The sequence below is a fragment of the Melospiza georgiana genome, chromosome Z, assembly GCF_028018845.1.
Source record: "Melospiza georgiana isolate bMelGeo1 chromosome Z, bMelGeo1.pri, whole genome shotgun sequence".
Lineage (NCBI taxonomy): Eukaryota > Metazoa > Chordata > Aves > Passeriformes > Passerellidae > Melospiza > Melospiza georgiana.
In genome coordinates, this window is record NC_080465.1 from 21,456,252 (window position 1) to 21,478,591 (window position 22,340).

General features: G+C 42.6%; 1 protein-coding gene across 1 annotated transcript; it reads right to left on the reverse strand.

Moving 5' to 3' along the window:
- Window positions 1–442: 442 nt before the first annotated feature.
- PDE6B (phosphodiesterase 6B) lies at window positions 443–22,172 on the reverse strand. Its single transcript, XM_058043899.1, has 22 exons — window positions 21,431–22,172; window positions 19,375–19,527; window positions 18,952–19,041; window positions 16,555–16,695; window positions 15,329–15,403; window positions 15,175–15,239; window positions 14,144–14,210; window positions 13,955–14,002; window positions 13,577–13,726; window positions 12,441–12,584; window positions 11,813–11,878; window positions 11,140–11,286; window positions 9,533–9,640; window positions 8,589–8,698; window positions 7,472–7,559; window positions 6,804–6,904; window positions 5,290–5,397; window positions 3,898–3,961; window positions 3,068–3,142; window positions 2,172–2,255; window positions 1,735–1,891; window positions 443–600 (listed from the first exon to the last, which is right to left on the reverse strand). Exons 1-22 carry the CDS (start codon window positions 21,839–21,841, stop codon window positions 542–544), a joined length of 2,511 nt encoding a protein of 836 aa, XP_057899882.1. The 5' UTR covers window positions 21,842–22,172; the 3' UTR covers window positions 443–541.
- Between the last annotated feature and the right edge of the window lie 168 nt (window positions 22,173–22,340).

Here is a 22,340-nt window from a genome sequence, read left to right on the forward strand (position 1 = left end):
GTGAAGGCTATAGTTGCATTCACTGTCAGTCTCAGGAGGTTGTACGGAGCAGGATTATCCCCATCAGCTTTGGGATAAGAAGTTTTTCAGTGCAGGAAAAATGCTGTTCCATAATATTACAACCTGATTTATTGGGCCAAATGTTGTCTTGACTTGTCACATGCCATCTGACATCAGATACATTAAATGGAGGACAGGAGACAGGACAGAACTGGCTCCCTACCATCAGGAAGAGTTGCAATTAAGGCAAACAAGATCTAGCCCTTCCCTGGTTGGTCACAAGCCTAATAAATTATCAGAATAGTCCAATCAGGAATGTATTTGTACATTTTTTTTAGGTTGTTTTTTTTTTTTCTTTTTGTTGTTGTTGTTGTTGTTGTTTTTTGGTTTTTGGTTTTGTTTTTTTTTTTTTTGCTTTTGGGGGGTTTGGGGGGTTTTGGGTTTTAATTTTTGTTGTTGTTGCTGTTTAGTTTTGGTTTGTTGTTGTTGTTTTTATAGGGTGTTCTCCTTTTGTGTGGCGTATATTTCAGTGAGAATAGGTCTAAAGTATGCTACAGGTTTTGGAAGCTGGAGCTGTTCCTCCATTACAGGTTATTTCACCTGTCATATAAAAAGAAACATAGAATTAGACACACAGTCATAAATTTCCTTCTCAGACATTTGCAGAAGTTTTTTAGAACTTTTCTCCAATGATCAGCTTAGGTCATATACCTTAGCACCCTATATAGAGCTGTCTGCTGCGCAAAGTGATTGTACATGTAAGGCTGCTTGGAAAGAGCATTGCAGAGTTAGTGGAAATTTTCCTTGCTTGAATATCAATTACTTATTCAGTAAATAATTCTTCAGAGATTTCCTAGATCATAGTTAAAACACTTCCTTTTGCTATTTTAAGTTAACTACTGTGAATCAAACTGAGATAAAACATCTAGACAGCTCTAATAATTTCTAAATTGTGTCATTTGAGCAATGTCCACATCATAGGCTGCTAGAATTTTGGTCCAGTTTAGAACAAAAGAAGAGTTCAGACACAGTCTCTATGGAGTGAAGGCACCCAGTTGTGGCAGGTATTTGATCAGACATTTGGAATAGGCCAGGAGAACCTTCTGCTTCTGCCCTTTTGAGAGTCAAACAAATCCTCAGGCTTTCAGAAAAACTTTCAACCAGTACCCACCACTGCTGGTGGTCTTCAGTACTGCCCAGGCTGGGCCCACAGAAGAAGAAAACCATGTTCAACCAAAATAAAATGCTACTGGGCACTGCCACTACTCTTTGCAACGAGGTAGTACCTGGGCAATCTGGGCTAGAAATGTGATGTGATGAACAATTATTTCTTAAATGTTCTTCTAGGAATATTTAGGACCTTTTTAACTTTTTTTAACTTTTCATAAAGCTTTTCTCAGCTTCTGCTTTATAACCTGTGGGACAATAGGTCAGCCAAAGGGCTGTTTACCTGCTATTTTCCAGGGACAGTACATGACATTTTGCTTTCCCCAGCTGCATGGGAATTCATGCTGAACGTGTTCTCAGTAGTTTCTCAGATAATAGTGTTTGGGATTTTAAACTGGTGGCCTTCTTGACAACCTGTCATCATGTCAAGTTTGAAGGCAAGTTGCCTTCAGCCTTGCCAGTGGAGCCAATCTTACTCTGCTGTGTCAGCAAAACTTGCTGTAATCTGTGAGTGTTTCATAAGCATGTTTTTGAGTTAGGAAGGAAAAGCTAATTACTTTTTCTGACCTCTCTTTGCAGCCATTCTCTCTTCCTCTTTTTTCTTCTCTTCCTCCAGTGCTTTAACTTTTGCATCATACTCATCAGCACGGGTCTTCCACTCATTTCTGTTGTTCAGCAGCCCATCAAGCATAGGCTGAATTTCCTCATGGAAACGGGAAAACTCCTAATCAAAAATTAATTGCACATCTTTCAGTGCAATGCCGTGCAGAGGGAATGCATGTCCATCATACCCCAAGATAGACCCTGACACCTCGCATCCAAAGCTGATGCTTTGCAGAAAGCATCAATGGCAGAAACAGGCAGCCCGTTGCAATGCCTCAGAAAAGGGCAGATTTTCACTTGTGTGCCTGTCCCTCTCCCCAAGAGTGGTCCCAGGACTCAGTCAGCTGGGATTTGAACCCCTGTTGATAAGGGTGGGGTGTGTGAGGCTGCACTTTGCTTACCTTGTAGACAAATGTACACACAAAGTCAATGAAACCCACTTGAAGCTTCGGAAGCTCAGCAGCTTTCCTTCGGTCCATCATCGGCTGTGGGAGGACACAAATTCATCGTGGTTTATGAGAACACTTAATTGAAAAACACAACTCTATTTTCTCCCCAAAACTGCCCTCTTGTGTCAGCCTGGCAGTTCTGTCATGCTGTCCTAAAGACCACCCATCACAGCCCTCCTCCTCAACTGCAGAGGAAGAAAGAGGGCTCATTTCCATAGCCATTTTAGCAGAAATTTTAGACTGCAATTCAAGTGTCCATGGATGGGGAGGAGAACAAGTTTTTCCCTTGTGGAAATTATATTTTTACAAGATCTTGTTAATTACTATATAATTTGTGATGCCACTGTGGGTAGAGGGGGTGCATGAAAGTCTACTTTAAAAATCCCCAAACCACACAGGTGGAGGACACTTACAGGAATGACTCCTGCCTCTTTCAAGGTTGAATTGATTCATTTAAAAAAATGTTAGAAATGCCCTTCCATTTATCAATAATTCTATGACTTCGTGAAGTCTGTGTTTGCAGTTTTCCTCCTTATTAGAAACTCTTCTTTCTTCTGTGACTTGTCTATTTAGTTATTAATTTTTTCTGTAGGGGACCTACACAAAAATCTCCAGGGTGAATCACCCCTTGATGCTTCACAGCCACTGAACCCACTTAACTATTTGGACAGCTGGACAAGAGGCACTTGTCACTTGTCAGGGATGCTCTTCACTATCTCAAAACATATTTTCTAAAGGATTTTGGCAAGCACTGTGATTTCAGGCAGACACAGAGCACTCAGGGCAGCACTGCTTGTGCTGAGACTTGCTGTCTGAACTGAACTGCCTGGTTCTTACATGTTACTTACAATGGGCTGTTGCTGAAGGACGCTTATTTCCAAATCTCCTTGCTCCCAGAACTCAGCTGCTACCAGGAGAGCTACCTACATTGACACAGAGGGAAAAAGAAAAGTTAGTACCAACTTCAGCCCCATAACTTGATGCACTTCATTTCTCCATTCTGAATCAAATCTCACTTCTTATCCTTCTGTTACTTCTTGTGCAATCATAGCCTCATTCCTCTTCCTGGGAAGGGCAGCTGTGGCAGCAGGATTTCACCTGTCTAGTGACAGCTCAACAGTCATATTGCACTGCATCTCATTAGGCCACTGCTCATCTATTGAGAAATATTTCCAATGTATTCCCCGTGAGGATTTGCCTACTGGTCACATTGTGGGTGTCTATTTTTCTTTTTTTCCTGTTGTCCTTTCTTCATGCTGAACAGGACGTAGGTTTTATTTCTTTTACCCTCCTTCAAAATCTAGTGTTTATTATTTAGCAATGGCTCAAGTACAGTTCAGGAATGAACTCCTAAAGGAAATCAAACAGCTGAGCAAACTGCAGGTAGGTATTGCTATAATAAAGCCAATGCATATGTTACATGTAAAAAGTCTTACTGTGACCTAAAAATCTATGTAACTGAGGGTCTTGTTTTGTTTGTTGTTTTGTTGGGATTTTTTTTGTAAACATGAATTTTGTACAGAATTCACAACTACAGTCTGAAAGATTGGTTAATACGTCAAAACCACAGCTATTCCTTTTTTGGCAGGAGATTTTGATTTATCTTCTAGGCAGCTTAGAAATTGCATTACTTTGAAGTGTAAGCTACAGAAATCCATAAGGATATCAAGCACCTTACCTTACTCTGGACTTCCCAAGGCTTTGTGATAGCTGACAAGTCACAGGCAGTCATCATCATGGCCCTAAAAACAGGAAAGAAATTAATTTATTCCCTATTTTTTCAGGTTCAGGACCCTCATACCCCAGTATGTGGGAACTCAGCACATCACTCCTGATGTCCAGAGTTGCCGAGGTAACCCTTGTGGGGGGGGGCTCAGAAATCCTGGAATGTTGCCAGAAGTGCTTGGTGGTTGGATTTTGACCCTGCACAGGTTGTGCCACTTAAATGAGGACGAGAGGATCACTTGGGAATAAGTGGTGGAGGAATGGATTATTTACAGGGTGAAAACACAGGTTTTGGGATCTTGGTACCGGGGGGTTCTTTGGAGACAAGATGGAGGAATTAGGGCGTGCCCTGTCCTTCTCCTCTTCTTCTTGTCATCCATCTTTGGTGGTGATGCTGGCACTTTGGGATTGGTTCACATTAAATCTGCACTTGTTAATAAGAGTAAAAGGTACTGGAAGATAAAGGTAAATATCTTATGCGTAGTTTTTAGTATAAAAATAGATGACCGCCCAGTGGGAGGTCAGTGTGCCCATGGCTGCCTTGCTGGGCAGACCTCTGTCAGGCTGGCAAAAAACTTTGTAGATAAGAATTAATAAACAATGTTGAAGACCGAAAAATCTGAGGAGTGCTTTCGTCCTTTGGAGCGTGGGCTGCCTCAAGGCCATCCTAAGCCTAACCAGGCAGAAACAACAGGCCAAGAATGGAGACCAGTACTGTATCAGGTATCCCATGGCCCCTTCCAAACTGATAGATGTGTTGCTGTAACAGCCTTGGTTCTGATTGGGACACTCATCAAAGGCTGCTCTCTTGATTAAAATGGAATTATGATGGAGAACTGCTTGCTTCTGGAGCTAAAATGTTTGCTGCTTTAGTGATTGCTGGGCTGAATTCCTTGACTTTGGAGTAACACCTTTGGCTCCCCCATGGGTGTGTAGCAGCACAGTCTGCAGTGAGGTGGTGAGAGCACTTCACCACCAGTGCAGGGCATCCTGCAAAGTTTCTGTCTGGTTACAGCAGCAGCATCATGCAACTCAGGCTAGTTGCCACTGGGAAGAACAGCTAATGAATTGGATGCCCCTGTTTGTGGCCTACAGGGTGATGTGGTAGGAGTGTATAGCCAGAAGGGATCCTGCGTCTCCATGGGAGTATATGACCAACAGGACACTTACTTGGATGAAGAACCACTTTAAGCTTTTTTTCCCCTGTATTTTTCCCTGCTTCTCCAGAAGATCAAATCTGAGTAGCCAGTAATGTATCACTTGCTGACTTTGCAGCACAAAGCATATCCTGGAGCTCTCACCTGGTGTCCACATCACTAACCTTTCCCCAGAGTTAGTTACTCACATGACAACCTCTTTCTTTGTTGTCTCCAGAGACAGATACTCAGTCCAGGCAGTCACACTGTCGTACGTCTTAGACTCATCAACGATCTTTTGAAACATCGTTCGCTTTCTTCAGGGGGTAGGGAGGAAGGGTTAAAAAAAAAAGAGGAGAAGAAAAATCTATGAAAATCTATGAAACAAGGAAACAAATATGTCAAAAACAGGTGGCTGATCCTGGTATTGCTAACTCCACCAGAAGGTTCCCATTAGTTGCTGTCCTGACTCTTATGTCCTAACAAAACCAAGCACCATCATCTGCTCCCTTAACTGTTGTAAATGCCTTTAGGATGAGTATAGTGGTGAGGTATGAGCAGGTCTTTGAAAGTACGAGCTACTGCAAGTTATGTCAGCTGAGAAATGCTTACACCTTTGTTTGCAGTAAAAGAAATCTTTTTCCTTACATGTGAAGCAAACTGCAGAAGCCTAGAGCTAGCTGGAGTATTTTTAAAGCTACCTGGCTTTATGTACTTAGTGAGGCATTGTTAACCTTATTTATATAATCTAAATGTATATAGGGAATTCTGAGTAATGGTTTATACACAATACACCCTTGTCTGGAGTGGCATGAGATCTGGAGAAATCTGAGGTTTCAATATTAGCAGAGAAAAGAGTTAGGCCATACCACAAAGTGACTTGTGTGTGCGTCCTATCATCAGTAATCCTGTGTCTTAGCTCAGCCAAGCCTCTGCTTGCAGTTCATGGACCAAGGAGGGCAAGGACCAGTTTGTTCCCAAGTGGTGAGGAAGAGGTGATGTATAGACAGATGATGGTACCATACAGATATTGGATCTCCACAGTAAGTGTTCTGGGTATTCTAGCTTCCCTCAAATTCTTCTTTTTTGGAATGTTTAAATTTTGTGTAATTATACTGCAGTGCAAAACACAGAAGCAGTCTCTGGTCTTGACACTGTATTTTGAAAGCACATTTTGAAAGCTCCTTGCTAATTAGGAAGTTATATGTCGTTGACTTTCAGCCTCATGTCCCAGAAAGCAAGCACTGCTCCAAGATTTTGGCTTTTTAGGCCCTTGTGTATGGAATAGACTATGAGCTGAACATTCACCTACAATGAACTACTTGTTACTTGTGTCATTCTGCTGTCACAGAGAAGTTAGTACAGTCCTGGCCAGTCCATTTGTCATTTATGAGTATTTTCAGATCTGAAATGCTAGGTAAGTAAACCAAACCAAATCCTGACGTTTCTTCCTATAGGGGATCAAATAGCCCTGCCTTGTTGGCAATAGAGGGTTAAAAAGTAATGTATGTGATTTAATTGAGTAGAAGTTCAAAATTCTTTTGAATTATTTGAGTTCTCCCCTCAGGTCTGAGGTGAGTATTAAAGGCAGCCTCCCAGAGCCAGTACTTGTGAAGAGAACAGCTGCACTGGTGGGGGCTTTCAGAGTAAAGCATCACATCTGGCCTTTGTAAAGTGCCAGCTGCTTTCTGCCTTTCACACAAGGTGTGTGTGACTGACTTACTTGAAGTAGAGTGCCAGGTCTGTGGCTATAATGGCAATTTCCATCAGGTGAATCACATGCTCATGCTGCCTGCGGTTGAGGTTCTGACATATATTCAGTGACTGAAAAGCAAAGGACAAGGCATTGAAAAATCCAAGCTCTATGTTATGAGTTCCTGGCCACCTCCCTTTCCCAAATATGGTCACTTTTTTTTATTTCAGTAGTTCAGTTTGCTCCTCTGGTGTCCAAGGGGTGTGAGCCCATACACCACATTTAGTGCTGTTTCCCCTTTAATTCACTGAGCAGGGGAAGGTTGTTACACAGTGCCTATCCAAACCCCATCTCCTGACTCAAATGCAAATTTGCCTGAAATGAAAAGTTAGCTGTGGGAATATTTCAGCCTTGGCCCTATCAGAGGGGCTACAGGAGAGCAACGCTGTATTTAACCTGTTCCTATAGGGATAAAAATGTGGCCGCTGAAGAAACCAAGACATGCATTTAGGAAGCCTATGTGCTTTAGTCCTGGGTGGGCTTAGAGCCTTTTGGAAATGAGGCATCCAAGGATGGAAAGGATGCAGTTTCTTGGCATCCAATCCAGAGAAAGGTCTTGTACTGACAACTCTGTTGTTAACGAAAAACTTCAGTCAAAGGAAATTATTCGTGCCCTTATACTGCAGTTCATTACCAACCTCCTCAGAGAGCAAGAATTTTCCGAATTCCAAGTGATGTCTCTCTAAAATAGAGGATCCATGAAGTTTAGCTAAAGGATTTTGAGATCTGTTTGCATAAAGGAAAAATTAAAGACATTAGTGCAGCAATTAAAAATGAAAAGAAATGTCTAATTTTGTATTTAATTTCTGTCACACATATAAGTTCCATTTCTTTAAAAAGGCTTATGAGTTGAACTTTTTAATAAGTAATGACTTCAGTCTAATAAAAGACAGTTGTGACATTGCTTATAACTCTTTAGACACTGTGAAAAAATAGTATTCCAACTACAAATTTCACTCCAAATATTGTTTATGACTGCAGTGTAATTACTCAGCTTAGTAAGTTTGTTTAAGTCCTGAATAACTACATATTGATATCTGGTAATAGGAACAGAAAAAACTGCAATCCTTGGACACCTTCTAAAAAGCAAGGACATCTGCAATCCTTGGACACCTTGCTGAAAAGCAAGGCCCTCTTCTATCAAAAACTTTATTTAATGTTTTTCCAAAGCTCCAGGATATATAAGAAGATTTAGGCAGCAAGCATTGCAGAAGAGCCATGATCTGTCTCCTTTAAGTGAGCAACAGAGCCTTGACAAGGAAACAAAATTATGCAATTGTTTATCTGTAGCTAATGACTACCTACTGAGAGCAATATTCTCATAGGTGCTTTGTTTCTGTAGGTAGTGAGGGCAATGCCAAACATGGTGCTTTCTCCATAGATACAGTAAAAATTCATCATCTTATGTCCAGGATGGTTCTGTTGGCATCCTAAGTCTCCTGTAATGCTCAGGATACTGAGTGCCTGCTCTGCACCTGCTCACACTGTAATGGTAATGTAGAGTTCTGCTTTAACTCAGGGAAGTTTGCTAGGAGGTAAAGAAAGCCCCAGAGAGCATGGCAAATTGTCCCCACTGGCCAAAGCATAAGCCCAAACACTGCAGCAAGCTGAAAAGCAAGGCTTTTTTCTTGTACAAGAAGGTTGTCACCCTTGTGTGTCAAACAGAGCTGCACTGGAGTTGGGTGTGATCACAGCCTGATTCCACTCCAAGCAGGAGCAAAAAAAAATGGTTTGAAGTGGTAAGAAAATGCTTACTTCATTTGGTAGAGGTTGTTGGTTCCCCTGTGATCAATATCATGGCACAGAGCCGCAGTTACCATTGCAAGGGCTTCGAGGTCGGTGTAGTAACGCTTCAGTTTGCCAGTCTGAGGGAGAGAATTTATATTCCATATGTTAACATCTCTGACAGGAAAAGGTACTGAGCAATGACTGCTCTGTGCTGGGGATGTCCTGGGACAGTCCAGGAGAACTGAAAATATTTGTGAACTCAAACACAGTACACAGCTGACTTAGGCTAAAATGGGGAATCAGCTGGAAACAAAATATTTCAGACCAGGCAGGTGCATCTGTGCTGTTTGTGTGTTTGATGCATATGTGCAGGGTTGGCTACCCATACAGTGGGTTGGCTACCCACTGCTATAGAAGCCTTGGCCCCAGGATTCACCCAGGCTTTCAGAAGCGTCCCTCCCAGTCACTGGACACAAAGTACTCTGTGAAAGGGCTCTGCATCTTTCTGTGCAATGTGGTTGTCAAGCTGAACCATCCAAAAGATTGTCCACACCTGTGTTTGTTCTGGATGGAAATGGAAAGCATGAGTTTGTGTCCATCCCAACCAGCTGACTTCAGTCTGGCTCTTACGGTCAGAATCTACTGGAAGAGTGGAAGTCCTGTAGGCTCTCTCCTCTACTCCGCAGAAGGATTTAATCTGGAATCTATTCAACACCATGCATATCTGTATCTCTGAGAATTAAAGCTCTCCATTCATTGCCCAATATTGACCAAAGCTTCCTTCATGTGCCATGCAGTGACTGACCCTTCAGGCTAATGGAGACCTCATTTAGCAGGACCTGTGCCAGGAGCGACAAAACATTTTCCTGCACCAGAGTTCGAAGGGAGCCCTGCATATTTCTCAGGTGTGACAGAAGACCTGCTGTAAATGAAGCTGTGCTGCAGAACTAACCAGGGTGGTGCTACCTTACCATCAGGAGTGTGAACATGGTCTGTGCCACATTGAAGCCATGACGCCAGTTGTGGTAAGTTATCTTCCGGTAGCCTTTGCTGACAGAGTACACAAACCTTACCAGAACCTGCCGGTGGGGAAGAGGATGTTAGTGTGGGTAATGAAGCTGCTGCCCGCCCATCTTGGATTACGTGTCATGTACAGAAATCATGGATGAAGTTCAAACCTGCTCTGCAGAGGTAGGCCCAGAAAGGCATCAGAAGGTTCATATATCATCAGGCTACCCTGGCAATGCTGATAGAGTAAAGCCTAGTAGAGAGCAAAAGTGGACACTAAAATGTAGCTGGTTTCTAATATTTCCCCCTCTCTCTCTTTCTTTTTTTTTTTTTTTTTTTTTTTTTTAATTTAATCTCACAGACATGCCTCTGGGGTAAACAAGAATCAGCACCACCCGGAGGAAAAGAGATTTCATCTTACTCTTTGTGAATGTATTGATTTTATTCTGTTTATCTAGGTTATCACCTATAAGATTTGTCCCTTTTTCTTGTGATTTATTAATATTCATGTCTCTCTTCAACAGATATGGATCCATAGATGTAGAGGAGAATTACATTTATATCACCTAAAGAACTACAATATAGGGCATTAAATATAAAACTGTTCTTTCCGCTGCAGTCTACTTCTCCATGTGTACTCTCTCTTGTAGTTATGCAGTTTTCTTATTAAAGAGCCAATTATTTATTAATGAGTATTCATTTCTTAAAATCTCAAATATAAGAATCACTGCTATTCACACCTCTTCCAGAGGTTAGTTGTTCCAGAGTAGGTAGTTTAATATTTTTGACGCTGACATTCTGCGTGTAAGAAGAACAGAGGTAATTCCCATTTACTTCCCTCCCGACCGTCATCCTGCCTTTCCAGGGTGAAAACTCTTCCTGCAGTTACCCCCAGATCCCAGTAGAGGGAAATCGACTTCGCACGATGAGCAGAGAAATCCCTTCGGGAGCAGCAGGGCTGCTGAAATGCCGGTTTCGCAATTCCTACAGGGTTTTGAACTGCAAAAGTCGTGAGCTGGCAAGTCAGGGTTTGTGAGGTCCTTATTTCCAGGGGGTCACACCATTCCTGTCGACAGGTTGGTGCCAGCTGCGCCAAATGAAGGCACATCCGTGTTTGCATGGGGATGAGAAACAAAGGGGCTTGCCAGAGTGTGTTTCAGCGTGTCTTGGCCGAAAGCTGCAGATTGCATGCTCTGTCAGAGGAAAGGGGCGGACAGGAAGGCACTCCCGTGTCGTGCCCGGGAGCTGTGTTTCCACACTGCGGCTGTGAGCGGCATTGGATACACAACGTGCAAGAAGAGTTTTGCAGAGTCCGCCACTCATGGCAAACCACATCTGTGGCAGGCAGTGAGGAGCAGAAGAGAGCAGAAGATATGCTCCAATGCCATGTGAGAGGCTGTTCCCTGCCCTCGGCGGGGTGAGGGGCTCAGGAGGCCGATCCCTCCCTGCGAGGCCCGTGAGCCCGGGCCTGTGCTGCTCCGTGCCGGGCACCACGGGGCCCGCAGTGCCAGCCGCGGCATGGGCGAGCACATCCGAGACGGGAGATGTGCTGGCTTCTGCCATCTCATACCTCCTGCGGGATCTGGAACTTTTTCACCACGCCAAGCTCGTAGTACATCTGAATGCCACACTTCACCAGCTCCAGCTCGGTGCAGTCAAAATCAGAGAACCTGAACTCATAGATTTCGAACTTAGTGGGCCCCGGGAGTTCTTCTTTCTGTAAGAGAGATGGGCTGGTTTATTGCTGTGCTGCTTATGTCATTCCTAAGCTTTGCTGAATAAAAATGTATCAGTCTGACATTGCTTTTCTTTTGGAATACAGCACATAAATAGACCGAAATGAAGCTTTTCATGATAACCCCTTAGTGGAGGAAGAGGGAGGGCACTTTTGTGCAGCAAACATTGCTTGTTTCCTGTTAAGCATTTGATTTTATATAGTTTGAAGACTCAAAATGGCGGAAGAATTACAGCCCTCCTTAATTACTCTGAAAAACAAGCCAGATGGACTTTGAAGTCCTTGAGATAAAGAGGCAGAGAGCAGGGACGCCCCAGGAGCTGTGGGAGGCACGTGCTGACACATACTGATGATAATCTCAAACTCAGGCAGCAAAGGAGGGCAGGGTATGCTGTGCCTTCACCCTTTGCCAGGTAACAGCATGCCAACACTGGGAACTCTTCCCTACATCTAGGCAGGCAGAATTTGCTTGCCAGCGCTGTTCTTTCCAGCAGTGCATTGTTCTTACCAGAATGCTTGCCAGCTCCTCTTCGTCACACTCACATGGCTCCTTCCCCAGCTTTTCTCGTGTTGGCTGCAAAAAGCATGGGTGTGTTAAGGAGGCAACTGAACCCCCCTGGATTTCTCACTGGGCAGCTTTGGGGCAATCTAGGGCAACTCTCATATCCAAATTGTGCTTCTTTCCTTCTTCTATTTCTTGTCTTTCAACACATTTTTCCTGGTAGTGTTCTCCCCCTCCTAGATTTTGTTTTGTGTTTCCCTCACTTGCAAATGTCCCCCTAGAGCCAATGTCACAGCTGGGTCCTCTGACTTCACATCCTCAGCACAGAGGAGGTTTTGAGGAATAAATCAGTTTCTGTTCCACTCCTACAGCCCTGCCCTGAGTAGCACCTCCAGGGCTGGCTTTGTTGAGGAAGTTAGAAAGAGCACAGTGGCACAGTGTGCCAAGGAGGAGGGCAGACCACAGAACAAAAAGAAAGACTCATTCTGTCCCTGTGCAGTTTTTAGGGCCCAGGTGCTGCCCCCACATCGTGGTGGCTGAAGTGTCTCTGTGAAATGGGAGACCTGTGTCTGTGCCACAGGTCATGGGCCAGGCCAGTACACTTGGGTGTGAGCTCCACATCATGAGGCATTACCAGAATTTCCTGGATTTCATCCTTGTCACATTTCACGTGGTAGAGCACCATGTCCTGAGCAATGTCCTTACGGTTCTCCAACTTGTTCATCTTATCATACGTGTCTGTGTTGAGTACAGACCAGCCCAGGAACTGTGTCAAGGACTTGGTAAGGGGAAGAGAAGGAAACAGAGATATAGCCATAACATCTGCTCCTCAAAGAAACACAGAAGTATGACATTGTGTGATACCTTTTTAAAGAAACACAAGCTGGACTTTGTCCAAAATTCTAGCAATGAGCAACCACATCTTTGCTTCCAATTGTGACATGCTCCTCAGCAAAGCAGTTCCCCTCATGTTAAATCTGCCCAGGCCTTGACAGCATCGATTCTGTGCAGGCTGAAGGACCCTCTGTCCAGTTCAGAGTACAGAAAATTATTTCTGTGTTTCTGCAGGTGTCTGTGGAAATGTTTCTGTCACAGTGGTGATAGCAGATCAGGAGCTCTCACATCAAAGGAGAGCAAAGGGCCCTCATCACCTTTCACATGTATTTACTCACATACTGTGCTCGCTTTCAACTTGTTTGCTGTCCAGTGGCCAATTCAAACTGATTTTTTTCCCCGTGGTCTTTTTGTTTGATAAGAAAAGTCAATTTCAGGAAATGTCCTGATTGATAACAGGTGCCAAGAGCTAAATATTTATATTTCATTGAAACTAGCATAGGAACATTTCTAAGGAGCAAGGTCTTTAATCACAGCCACTGTTGGTAGATTTAATAGCTGGCCTCTCTTTTTGTCCTAGCTGTATAGACAATTTCTGTGTCATTTTTCGTGGGACTTGCCCAGCCAGTGAGAGCCAGCTGGTAATTATGTGAATACAGGTCAGAAGGGTTGTTTTGGCACACAGTAGATGCTCATGGCTAGGAGTACAATCCAAGAATGCTGAAAAAAATCACAAGAATATAGTTGGGTTTCTCATACCAAACTTCCCCAGTATGTCAAACCGTTGCCTTCACAATGTTCAAGCTGATGTATAACACCCCTCTAAGCAAGAAAGATATACATTTAGCTGCATAACACTCAGGATGCTTTGCAGATGTACATGGAAAAATAGTGACCTCTTCAATTATACTAATTTCTTTCATCAAGAAACTATACCTCCATGAGGGTTTCATCCTGTTCATCAAATGGTTTCCCATCTTTTCTGTTATAAAATGTGACAACACCAACAATTTCTTCCCTTTTATTCACAATTGGCATGGAGAGAACGTTTTTGATAGTCCATCCTGATTCATCTAGAGGACCTTCCTTGAAGCAAGAGCAAGCAGAGAGACATCATGAACTTAATATGTTTTACGTATTATGCTCATTATGTATCATGCTTATTATGTATGTATGTAAATACACGAGCACTCCAATTTTACATTCAGACTACAAGCAAAAGAAGTATTTATATGCCCAAAATTGACTCTACATTACACTTTTTGCAAAAAAATAAAGTTGAATCCTTGATAGAATTGGAAGTTTTCACAATACCTGAAAGTTAAACATCTCATCTGCAGCAGCATTCATAATGTTGCAAATCTAGGGGATCACAAAGAAAAGGTATTACAGTATGGGCAATGAGAAGTTTAACTGCCAAAACAAAGCACTGAATTGCTGAGAAAGCTGCATGAGTATTATTCGTGTCAGAAAGACTTGAGGAATCCCAGATTAAGTACTTACAAATCCACTTTCAGCCACATAGGTTGGCAGTCCAGTAACTAGTGCCCAGTGATCCGGGGTAGGATTTCTAATGAAAGAAAAATGTATAAGGGAAATTAAAGGTATATATTTACTGAAAACATATCATGGAGCTGAAGTGGGTTCCATTGATTGTATAATCCAGGTTTAGACCTGGAACACCCAGTTCATAACTTGTTCTGTTACTTTCAAAGGATCCACATGCACAAGCAAAAATTTTCCACATAAGTAAATACTTTCGCTTCAAGGATTCAAAACGAAACAACTGATAAAATATCGGTTTGCAGATATTTTATAAAAATTCATTCCTAGAAGTGAAGGCCGTGCCTCAGACCTTCAACACAAAGAAGGATAAAAGGAGATTCCTGGCTAAGGATGCCTGCCAGCCTGAACTTTGAACACTGCTGTACCCAAGAAATGGGGACCTTTTCTGCAGCACAAACCCGAGAGTAAAGTGGTGTTAACAGAACTCGGAAAACCTCTCTTATGTCAGATTTGCCTAAGCTGCCCAAGGCTCCACTGAAATATTCAGTGGCAAGAAGAGAGAGCAGTTTTTAGAAAGAGGGAGTCCCAATGTGTCAGGATGGGAGAAAAGGCCAGAGGTAGCCTTAAGATGAGGTCAGTGATATAAGGAGTGGAGAAAAGCAAGGAAACCTCAGCACAAGAGCATCCTGGATAAATCCCAGACACAGGAAAGGCATGGAGGAGAGTGATGCCTCTACCTGGCAAGGACAGCAGAAAACTGCAGGCAATCAAGGCAGCTCATTTCTCCACCTGAAAAGAATCACTGGTTGTAGTGAATTTTGGAGCCTAACTTCCAAGTCAGGATCCCGATGTCCTTGAGGAAATCTTTATCCTGCAGAAATGTGAGTTGAGGCACCAACTTACATTCTGACTCTCGATCCTCTATCGGTCCTTTAGATTTCTCCTCATGGATGTCTTTAAAACATGGGGAACCTTGTTTTCAGCTACACCCCGTGTCAGTACCTAGCATTCAGGGACTGGGCACTTACGGGATGACTTTAATGTCTTCTTTTCCATGTAATATGTAATCGATGACCTTGTAAAAGACTATTTCCTACAAGTGAGAAAAGAGTGGTGTTAAAATGAGCGGTGAGGCAATCCATCTGGAGAAGGGAGAGTAAAAGAAATCTTGTCTTCACGTACCCTGCCATCCGGGGTTCGAGGTCCTGAGTAGGGAGGTACTTCTCCCAACAGGACTGGCCACAGGTCAAAAAACTCCTGTTTTTAAAATTAAAAACGTATGTTTAGAGTAGAAAACTGCATTTTGTCTTGAGCTTCAATGCAAGCATCGCTCTACCATGCTGGTTTTGGTGTTGTGTAAACAAGGCATGAAATAATAAAACTCATTCAATACTAGGCAGCAGAATGATAGCCAGATATCCAAATCTGGACGTGTCAGGTGCATTTCTATGGCTGCATATTACCATATACTGCCTATACATAGAGTGCTGATTCATTCAGTGAACAGTGAGCACTGTACTCAGAGCAAACAGCTTCAACCATGTTTTTGTGTTCTTAATTTTCCAAAGTGTGACTATTGCCTGACCTACTACTTGCCAGTTTGAAGAAGATAAATACTTATTTTGGGTTTTTTTCTTATGCTACATTATAATATTGATCAAAGAGCCTTTAGCTTACACGGGATCTTTTAACATACCTCTTCACAAGACAATGTGCTGCAAGAGCTCTGTCAACAAGACAGCCTGGCCATGGGACAAGGAGGGTTCCACTGGCAAGGATGCTGTGTAACCCCCACATAAAGTTTGCCAAAGGTGCAAACCATCAGACCAAATCAGAGGTAACTTCAATTCCGTCAGCTTGTTTTCATGAAGCCAAATTTCATCTGAAAACCTGGATATCATGAGCATGAATGAGTCCTTGAGGAAGGTGGCTGTTTGGTCACAAGTCACCTTGTGATATGGCCTAGCTCTTTTCTCTGCTAATATTGGAACTTCAGATTTCTCCAGATCTCATGCCACTCCAGGCAAGGGTGTACTGTGTATAAATAGGCTCTTGTTTGCTGATGGTTCCACGGGTGTCTCACTATACTTCTGATACCCATGGACTTCGTGAGGTTTTGTTTGTGCTGCAGACTTTGACCAGGATTGCCAAAGTCAGACACCTCTTCCCCTCCTCTGTCTTCTCAGCCTCCAACTCTCCCATTTCAGTGATAAGCTCTTCCCCTTTCCTCTGATTTCGTTAACCCATTATCTTAATCTTTGCACAGTAAAAAAGTGCCAAGCAAAGTAGGAACAGTGGCTGAAGGTTAGCTAGCACTTTTACTGCCTCAGTAAATCTTATCTGCCTGCATCACCCCTCAATGGATAGCAGCAAGCAGAAGGATGCACAGCACACATGTGAACACTCACCTTCTGCTTGGTCATGTCCAGGAGACCGACTGAGTATCGGTCACAGTTCAGGTATGCCCTCACCGTGTAAAAAGCCTTGTGGAACTGCCTCTCTATGTCTGTCAGCTCCTCAAAAACCTTGTTGGCTGACCACAACAACACCTGCAGGATATAATGAAAATGTAAGCACAGCCTTTCTTGGAGAGATGGGCTTATTGGGTTATGGTTTCTGAAAGGTGCAGGAAACCTACCCACTTGTTCCCACTGGGAATTACTAGGGAGAAAGAGTCAGGTCACCACAGTGTTGAGTTGTGTAGGAGTCAAATGTTACCAATACAGCATAAAAAAAGTAGCAGTGTCAGGCAAAGAGCTGTCCCCACTTAAATTTTATATCCATTAATAAAATGTTGCATCCAAAACCCATTGCAAATTCCAGAGGCTGATGTTTGAAATATCTGAGTTAACACTTCCCTGGAAGTGTTTGAGCAGCTGTTTCATGTGTGCAACAGCCTATGATGCTTTTCCCCATCTTCTGGTACATTCTACAGAATGTAACAACCTCAAGAAAGCTGTTGCTATTATTATTAGGCTTTTTCATTTGTAAAAGCAGAGGTTACACAAATACTGCTCTGAAATGGTAAGGAAGTAATTTACACTCTTGCTTAGCTTAGTTAATGCATGTGTGCCTGTATCCCAGATGTGTGTCTGGCTCTCTGATCCCAGGACATATGAGGAGCCATGCTTCTGAAGCACTGAAGCTGCAACCTGAAGCAGACCGGGCTTTGAACAAGAAATACTGTTACATGGCCACAACTGGAAAAAGTGCATCTCACCTCTTCACTGGGCACTAGTAGATTTTTTTTTTAACAATTCTGAGCTGCACTGGTCCATAAACTGGGACAACTCTGCCACTTGTATGAAGTCTGAGTTCAGTGTCAGTATCCCTCAAACAGGAGAGTCGTGTTGTCATGCCAACCATTGGATAAACATGAGCAGCAGTTTAGCCTTTTGGCACTTTACAGCATGCAATAAGTACTGAAAGCCACAAGCCCCATAAGAAGGTCTGAGAGAAACAGCTGAAATATATCTGACTGATATAAAGAAGTTGGTAAAAAATTATTATATGGTGTTCTAATAGGACTTTTGCACAGTATCTGAGCACAAGCAGACTGACCTGTCTTTGCAAAAGCCATTTTACCCACAGTATCACCCAGTCTTTGCTGTTGGGATTTACAATATTAAAATCCTAGACCACTTTTGAGAATGTAATTTGCTCACTCTGTACTTCAGTACTTTAAAATCTAGCACAATGAACTATAATAATTTCACACAGCCCTGAAGGACTGTATTAGTCAGAGGCTGGACAATTGAGCTATTGGCAGAACTAAAGCAGTGTGTCCTGCATCTCCTTCTTGCTTTCCTCCCTTTGTCCCTCAGACAGCAGTAATATATGAACACAGGACTCCTGGGTCCAGTCCCAGATCAGAAGCACTAGGCTTTCACCTTATGGGCCTCCACTTTCTCTTCTAGCCCATTTCTTACCCTGACTAGTCCTACTGCTAAAGCTGTCCAGAGAAAAAGCCTTTGCTAGGTCTACCTTAGTTAATGGTTCTTCATTGCTGGTATTACTGGGCCATCATTCTTGTTTTTGATAAATGAAAAAATTAGGCAAAGCATAATAAATTAATTAGAAAGTATAAGTGCCACCCAAAGCTCCAAAATCATTCATTCTGCATCCATTTTGCTGAGATAGGCATTTATTCTCTCTCCATGGCAATCTCATTGGAGAATAGAGCGTGGCTGCCATGAAGCACAGATGCAATTCCACATTCTCCTGAGTGACATCTACGGCCTGCTGCAGAAAGTTATTGCAAGGATTCACATCCATGCCAATAAATCCAACAGTCCTACTGTAACCCAACTAATAGGAAAGTATGGTGCCAGAATTTCAATCCAGAATGTCCTAAACCCCTAATATATGTTTTTTTCTACTGACGGAGGCCAATACAACATGGATATGACAATAATTTTACTGGTTCTAAGAGGAAATTCAGTGGCACTTTTAATGAGCAGATGGGGGGAAAAATACCACACTCTTAAGTGTTTCAGAAAGTCCCTTGTTGCTGCTCTCTGCAATGATCCAAGAGTGCTTCACAGGCTCAAATAAACAAAACACCTTGAGGTCAGTCTTGCTGAAGCTGGTGCCACTGCCTGAGGTCCTGCAGTTTTGCCAATAGCAGAAGAGAGAGAGAGTAATGCAGGACTCTGGGAAAGAAGCAGTGTCTGAAAGTAGTTGAGGGCATCTCTTTATTTCTGCTCATCAGGGATAAATCTCTGAAGAAAATCAGATTCACCCTTTAAATCAGAAGAATGAAATAATTTGATTTTGAGATAGCCAAACTGCATTTTCACTCTTACCTGGCCTCTTCGAGTCTCACAGTTGTGAAGATAACTCAAGTGATAAATTTTCAAGTTCAAGGATGCAAAATTCAGATACTTCAGAAAAAGCTGAAAAGGCAAATTGTGAGATTGAATTGAATGCAGTGGCAACTTCATGTGTACTGTATTTCATAGCACTGCTTTACAAGCATCAGGGTAATTTCTCAGGATAAATGCTTTGCTTTGCACTGCCATGACATGAGACTTATCCCACTGTACCTTCCCTGAAAGATCTGAGATAAACATTCTCAATATAAGCCTCTTCTATGAGTGTGTGAGTGCCCTTAAGGGAAACTCACACCAGTGGAGCTTCACTAAAGCAGGCATCACTAGGGTAAAAGGATTTCTATCACATGACAAAAGTAAAACTTTTTGATAGGAATTCAGCTACTGACCACTTACTGTTTCATCAGAGCTGGTGAAGTGTGGGCCATTCAGCTTATTTATAGCCACGATGACAGCAACCAAGTCTTTGCCATTCAAGATGGGTGTCGCAAGGATGTTTTTTGTGGTGTAGTCGGTGAGCTCATCAACAAATGGGCTGAACTGGGCACACTGTTTAATAGAGAATTTACAAATAAGCATTTTTCACAATGCGTCTTGAAACCAAGTCCAAGCGCAGCCCCTTAAAGTAAGCTGCCTAAAGAAAGTTTTGCTTAAAAATTACTGAGGAAAAGAAACGAGTTAGCAGAAAACCACATACAGATCATAAAGCTAATACCAAGAGCAGAGGATGTGGCTTTTAACTGCAACACATGCACTTTAACTTTCTGCGAAGATCTTGCCAGTCATAAGCTTTAACATGTCAAACTCTCTCAGAACAAGGGGGCTCTCCACTGGTCATTCTCAGATCAATGGCATTCTTCATGGTGCCCCCTCCATTCTTTCCTCTGACTTCTTGCTGGCACTGCGGAGTGGGTAGAGCCAGGTATCACTGCATAGCAACAGGGTATAAACTAGTGCACTCAATGGCAAGTTCACACACTCTCATTTTTCTTCTACTTTTACCATGAAGCTTGTTGTCAGCCTGCAGCATCTACCCCTAGTTTCTCCTTAAAAGTGGAGAAAGAGTAGTCCAGGGCAAGCAGATGGCCAATCACTTTGCCTACACAGGGCCTCATTGGTACCATCATCACCTGCCATGGGGGAGTGCAGGGATGGCCTTGCTACCAAAGATATTCTCCCAGCTCAGGTGAATAAATTGTCATCTGTAAGTCATTCTGTTTGGGTTAGAAAAAGCCACACAACTCTGATCATATTCAGAAGGTTGCACCAGAAAAAATTATCACTCCCTAATGAATCTTCTCCCCATACATTCCCCATTGTTGGCCTTTTCTGCCAAATGGGCTAGACCAAACATTTAGTCTCTGGATCTTCTTCAAAGGAATTGTATTATGACAATGTCTAAAAGCACCAGAATTGGAGCACAGCATTTGGCTCACAGATCTGAAATCCTCCCCTGTATTTGGAGAAATGTCAGAAATTTAAAAACTTTAAGATTTAAGTCACATTCTGATGCTTCCCCCAACATCAACAGTATGCCCAGCAAAAAAGAACCCAGGCTCAGAACCAAAACAGTGTCTCAGTGTGTTCTGTGGAAGACAAGGAAAGATTTGCTGAAGGGCTGAGATATGCCTGCACTGAGCAACAAGCGAATGAAAAAACAGATGGTCTCTTTGTAACTAGCAAACAATAGATGGAGTAATCCCAAATGCCATATTTGGGTCACATGGATTTTAGTTTTATACCTATGATTAGAGCAAGCAGATTGTTATTCCTGCCATCCAGGTTTACATGATTGAACCAGAAGTATGGGGAATAAATACTGTCATGAAAGCATAAACACAAAAGATTAAAATCCCTCAGGTCCTTCTTGATATTGCAGATTGCAATTTTTGCTGGAAAAGTTTTTTTAGTCTAAGATTGTCTCTTGCTGCTTCTGATGAAGATCACCCATACACAGCTTGCAGTTAACTGCTCTGGGGTCCACTCCCTCTGTTTGATAGTGGTGCCTCTAAATGCCCTCAGCTGAACCTTCATCACAGCAAATATCTTCCAAGTTCTTTTGTCATGGAAAACCCTCTTTGGATTCACTGTAAAGAATTTCTGTCTCTGCCGCTTACTCATAGAATATAAAATTGCATGGAAAATTCTGTGTGCATTCATTTCAGATCTGACAACTTCACTCTCCTCTGCTGGACTAGATCTGATTTTTTTTTTTTTTTTTTTTTTTTTTTTTTTTTTTGCAGCAGTGCACTGTTTGCAAGCATTAAGACCTAGTGTAATCAATGTTCTTAGTTTCACCTCACCCCATAAATGAAATTGTAAGGAACTTTCAGACTTGTTGCTCGTTTCCAGTTACATCACAAGGGCTTTCACCAAGCACTGTGGTGTGCTACTGCCTCTTGACCCCTTGCAAGCCTCTCTTCTCCCCAGATAACAAATAAATCAAACATACCTCACGGACATCCTTGATGTTCATGGTTTTCTTGGTCTGAGCAACGTGGCCCACAATGCCAATGTCCAGTGGATAGACAATCTCACAGTCTGGGGCCACCAGGCATTCCTCCAGAGTACTTCCCTCCTGGATGTTGAAAAGCCGTGTTGCCAGTTCAGGAGTGCCATTTCTCTGCCTGTACATGAAGAGACTACAGCGGTCAGCGTGAATAAGGGACCTGATTCTTCTCAGGGTCTTGAAAACCACTTTCTCCATGTTGATGCTTTCTTGCATGTCTTGGATCAACTCAAAAAGTATTTCACTCTCATTGTTATCCCAGGACTCCATTTTTAGTTTCTTCTCAAAATACTGCTTGGCAAAAGCAGGGTTGCCATCAAGGAACTTCTCCACATCGTCTTCACTAATGCTCATTGTGAATGCCCTAGACCTTGTGGGTAGGTGGAAATCAAAAGATGTGCAAGCCGCGCTCTAATTTCTCATCTGTCTCTTAAAATTTTGTAACTGAAGATGCTGCTTCTGGATTAACCAAGTTTGAGGTATCCCTGCAAAGAGAGCTTGTCATCAGGAAGATGTATTCCTTTATAATGCTGAAGGTGAGTCTGTGGGAGGACAGATCTTCTCAACCAAAGAGATTAGATGAGCTCTTCAAGAGCTTTGGGTCAACTTTCCTCTTCTTAATCTAACTACAAACAAAAACTGAGTGCTCACAGTGTCTGAAAACACTCTCCTGTCTCTTGATAAACAGAAGACTTACTGAAACAATTCCGTTGAGGCAGCAGCAACAGGGAAGGAGTGCATCTCCTAACATTGAAATAAGCTCTTTAAAGTCTAATTAAATATATACTGCTTGGGCCTAATCCTTGACTAACAAGGTGACCATCTTATTATTTCTGCTCTCCCAGCTCCCAGC